This window comes from Charadrius vociferus, unplaced genomic scaffold (assembly GCF_000708025.1).
Source record: "Charadrius vociferus isolate BGI_N301 unplaced genomic scaffold, ASM70802v2 scaffold663, whole genome shotgun sequence".
NCBI classification, from domain to species: domain Eukaryota; kingdom Metazoa; phylum Chordata; class Aves; order Charadriiformes; family Charadriidae; genus Charadrius; species Charadrius vociferus.
Genome location: NW_009647670.1, coordinates 20500 through 24953, shown reverse-complemented (window position 1 = coordinate 24953; position 4454 = coordinate 20500). Strand labels below are relative to the sequence as shown.

At 54.8% G+C, this 4454-nt stretch overlaps 2 protein-coding genes across 2 annotated transcripts in view; both read left to right on the top strand.

Annotated features, from left to right (window-relative positions):
- Nucleotides 1-1851, top strand: part of LOC104282946 (transmembrane protein 51-like) — a gene marked incomplete at its 5' end in the record, with an annotated part of 2996 nt that extends 1145 nt beyond the window's left edge. The window contains one exon of the mRNA XM_009881078.1: nucleotides 1440-1851. Within this exon, the coding sequence (XP_009879380.1) occupies nucleotides 1440-1851 (412 nt within the window). The remainder of the gene's footprint in view (nucleotides 1-1439) is intronic.
- A 906-nt stretch (nucleotides 1852-2757) lies between these two features.
- Nucleotides 2758-4454, top strand: part of LOC104282944 (transmembrane protein 51-like) — a 4007-nt gene continuing 2310 nt past the window's right edge. The window contains exon 1 of the mRNA XM_009881077.1: nucleotides 2758-2834. Within this exon, the coding sequence (XP_009879379.1) occupies nucleotides 2758-2834 (77 nt within the window). The remainder of the gene's footprint in view (nucleotides 2835-4454) is intronic.

Sequence of the window (4454 nt, the reverse complement as noted above, 5' to 3'; positions counted from 1 at the left end):
TGGCGGGAGACAGCCGGAGTTAGGCAGCGGCTGGAAATGGAGTTTCGACCCGGTGAAAGTCTGCAGGGCTCTGCCGTTTGCTCGGGGAACTCCAACCAGCGGAGCAAAGGCTGCTGCCGCCGCCGCGGTCACGGTCTGAGCAAACACGGGGCGCTGGAGAAGCCCCCGGCCGTGCCGGCGGAGTGGGGAATGGTGGCAGTCCCCGGTGCGGGCTGTGCCTGTGTGGGGAGAGGCAGGGGGACGTCGGGATGGCGTGGGGTGGGAGGTGGCAGGAGGAGACGCTGGCTTTGCTGGCTGCAGCGTGGGGAGAACGGCCACCGGAGACTGTGGGGAAGTTACCCTGTTTGTGCACATCCACCTGGAAAACTGCTTTTCCCTATTAGATTCTAAAGGTAACTTCATAATGCGGGAGAAATGCCACATATAGGTGTGCGGGTACCGCTGGCGTGGATGGGTACGTGTGGCGCAGCTGAGTCTCCAGGCATTAAAACTCCAGGTAGATAGACAACCTGAAAGGTATCCAAAGGGCAAAGACGGGGAGTGGCGATGTCCCTTCCGAACGTACGGTGACTGGTTTGTGGAGAGGGGAGAAGGCAGTGTTCTGCTGGGGGGAGAGATTACTGCTGGGCAACCTGTAAAGAGGTTTTGTGGGCAAAGGGAGTGATGACCAAAGACAGATGGATGTCACAAGGAAATAAAAACCTGTCTGTATATATTTCAGTGGGGTTGTGATCCTCCTGTACCGGGCACTGGTGAGACCTCACCTCCAGTGCTGCGTTCAGTTTTGGGGCCCGTCACCACAAGAAGGACATTGAGGTGCCGGAGCGTGTCCAGAGAAGGGCACCGGAGCTGGTGAGGGGTCTGGAGGACAAGTGTGGTGAGGAGCGGCTGAGGGCCCTGGGGGTGTTCAGCCTGGAGAAGGGGAGGCTGAGGGGAGACCTTCTCGCTCTCGACAGCTCCCTGGAAGGAGGGTGCAGAGAGGGGGGGGCTGAGCTCTTCTCCCTGGTGACAAGTGATAGGACGAGAGGAAACAGGTTCAAGTTATGCCAGGGGAGGTTTAGGTTGGATATTAGGATAATTTTTTTCAGGGAAAGGGTTATCAGACGTTGGAAGAGGCTGCCCAGGGAGGGGGTGGATTGGCCATCCCTGGAGGTGTTGACAAAAAGGGTAGAGGTGGTACTTGTGAACATGGTTTAGAAGTGGTTTTGTCAGGGTGGGTTAATGGTTGGACTTGATAATCCTAAAGGTTCCTTCCAACCTCAACGATTCTATGATCTGGTCTCTTAAACTGAAAGGAACTGGTATATAATGTAGAAGGGCAAGGAAGTTGATAATTTTTTTTTTTTGGAGGGGTTGTTTTATTCTCTCCTCTCCATCCCCTACCTGCAGTGAAGCTGCAACGATGCACTCCTGATAGCCTCAATTGTTTTCCCCTCTAGTCAAGAAGAGGACGAAGACACGTCTTCCCAGTACTACGTCCCCAGCTACGAGGAGGTGATGAACACGGGCTACTCGGAGCCCAGAGACTCGGACAGGAGCAGCAGGCTCAGCTTCTCCCTGCCCTCCTACGAGTCACTGACGGGGCTGGAGGAAAGCACCCAGCCGCCGGGTGCTGCCGGCGCGGAGGCCGGCACGGAACGACAGCCCGGCCGGCACAGCTCCCGCCTCAGCAAGCGCCTGAAGCCGCTGAAGATCCGGAGGATCAAGTCAGAGAAGCTGCACCTGAAGGACATCAGGCTGAACCTCACGGAGGGGAACAGCACCGCCCCTATCACGATAGAGCCGCTGACCCCACCGCCCAAGTACGAGGACATCCAGGAGAAAGCGCCAGAGAGGCAGCAGATGACTTAGAGAAGAGGGAATCGGTGACGCTGCTGGGGTTTTTTTTCTTAATTTTTTTTCTTAAAAAAAGGAATCACACTAAGAGGGGGCTCGGTCTGCGGGTGCGAAGGCCATCAGGGCTCCCTGGAAGCTGCGATGTGGAGGACACCATGGGTGCGTCGCGTTGCGGCACGGGGACATGGGACAGGCTTTCCCCGGGATGGGGTTTGACAAAAGATCGTGGGGAAAGAAATGTGAATGCCGGTAGGTCTGCTGCTCTGAAGTAAATGAAGGCTGGAAGTACCGGAAACGTGATTTGTGGTGGTTTACAGAAGGACCACCCAATGTATCTTCTCACCCCCTTGCACCAGCGGGACTTTCCCAAGCCACCGAACTGATCCTGAACAGGATTTTCCAAGTGGACAAGGGCACCGCTCATTGTTTTCAGTGCCTTTTCTTTGTGGGCGAGGGAGACGGCGTTGCCAGAGTAGCGTGGCGGCGTTCCCCCACTCCTGTCCAAGGCTGGGGCTGGTGGCCCAGGGCCAGCCCCAGCTCCTGCCAAGGTCGGTGCTTGCTGGTGGGCAGGGGGCTGGAACAGGGCCCCGTGCTCCTGAGGGAGAGGATGGATTTCTTGCCTGGGTTGCTCTCCCTGTTGGGTTTTGTGCTCTGATGCGAAGGGGACGGTCCGTTGGAGGCTGGGGGGGTCGATGGCGGGGGTCGGGAGGTGAGCGCAGCCCTGCCAGGAGGTGCGCGGGGTGAAACGACTGCTGAGCACGCAGTGCGAGCAGACCTGCTCTGAATAAATGTTTTGTACATTGTGTTTGTGTGTGTGTGCACTCGTGCGCGGTTGGCCTTTCCCAAGGCGTGGAAGCCGGAGCGGTATGAAATCAGTCGGCTGTTTTAGGGCGATTTCAGCTCCACGGGCATCGCGGCCACATGCCGCCTCCCGGGCGAACAGCCAAGCAGTGGGCGATGAAGTCATCAGCGTATTCGGCCACGGGCTCCCTCAAATGGTGGGGATGTTGATGGTGTGGGTAGAAAGCAGCATCTCCCATGAAGTGATAACAGATGTCGGCATGGCCAATCTGCCCTGGGCCTCTGGGCTGCCGGCACGGATGTGGCTGTGTGGGTACGGCGCTGATATCGGTGCAGTTACGGACCGGTCAGCAGAGGCTGAGGTGGCAGTATGGGGGATACAAGGTGTGAGAGGAGCACAGGTGACCTAAATGAGGACAAAGAAGAGATGCTGGTCCTAATCCATACAAGTTTATCTTGTTAGATACTATTTCATATCTCATCTCTTAATGTCTGTTGTTGTTATCATGGGAATTTCACGTTGCTGTGCCCCAAGGCATCATCTCAGATGGGTGAAACCACATCACCAAAGAAGGGGCACTTATTGAAAAGAAGTGGAAAAAAAAAAAATATATATATATATATAGCCCAGAGTTGAGGGATTTGGGGCAGGGGGTGTCCCATGTAGTTCTTGTTATTGTTGTTGTTGAGGAATTGGAAAGGTGGTGCAGCTCCTGGGAAGTTGTGTCCTGAAGAGCCTGGGTGCAGGGGGAGCCAGGCATGAAGTCGTCTCTTCCCGGTGAAGAAACGCAACTCTAGCAGTTGTCTTAGCAAATCTGGGGAAATATTGGGTTAATAAAGTGAAGCCTCTTGTCCGAGCAGTCGGGAGTTGAAGTTTGCTGGAGCGTCTTTAACAGAAAGTCCAGTTTAATGACCCCAACTGGTAAGACCAGAATCTTCCTTGATGGCTCATGTAGGAAAACAGCTGAAAAAAATGACGTAAAGTGCAGTGACTGCAGTGAAACGGGCTGTGACTAATGTCGTGATTATGCGAAAGATGCCTGAATGGCTAATGAGCATCTCCAGCTACTTGCATACTTGTCCTTTGATGGTATGTGGGAAGCAGAGGGAGATGTGGGATGAAGCGTGAGTCCTTCCAAAGCTGTGACCATCGCTGTTGTAGGAGGGCTGGGCCCCGTGTGAAACTGAGGTGGCCCTATATTGTAAGAGAACAGTTAATCCTGAAAGGGAGGATGATGGAGATGTGTTTTCCAGGTAAGACACGCTGGTAGGTGAGGCGTTTAAGGTTGCCCGTATATCTCAGCGTCTCTGGAAGGCAATCATGCTCAATGGCAACTCTCGAGATGCACAGACCTGGTAAGAACGTGACCGAGGAAGCCTGGTGGTCGTTAGTGTTAAAAAGCATCACCGCAGCGCTGGATTGGGGCTGGGAAACCTCAGCTGCTGCGTTTCGGTGCCGAAGTTCCAGTTCCTTTCCTCACAAGGACAGGCAGGGACAAAAACACTGGGGGAGGTGGGCGGCACCGGGCTATGTGCCGCAGTGCTGCTCTCGGGCTCTCCTTTGCAAAATCTGCTACTTCTGCCCCAAAATGAAGCGTGATAAAATTGTGCAGGACTTGCTAACTGTTCTCCTGCATGGGGTTCTTTTTTTGGCAGGTGCCGGCAGTGTCCGGTGAGCCGGAGGTGCCAAATGATCACCTTTGTCCGGGGTCGGCATTCGGGTCCTGCCGAGCACCGGAGCAGCCCCGGGAATAGCAGGAAACCTTTGGTTTGCAGGATATTTGTAGATGGGCAAGTTATTTTTGAGGGGAAACGCT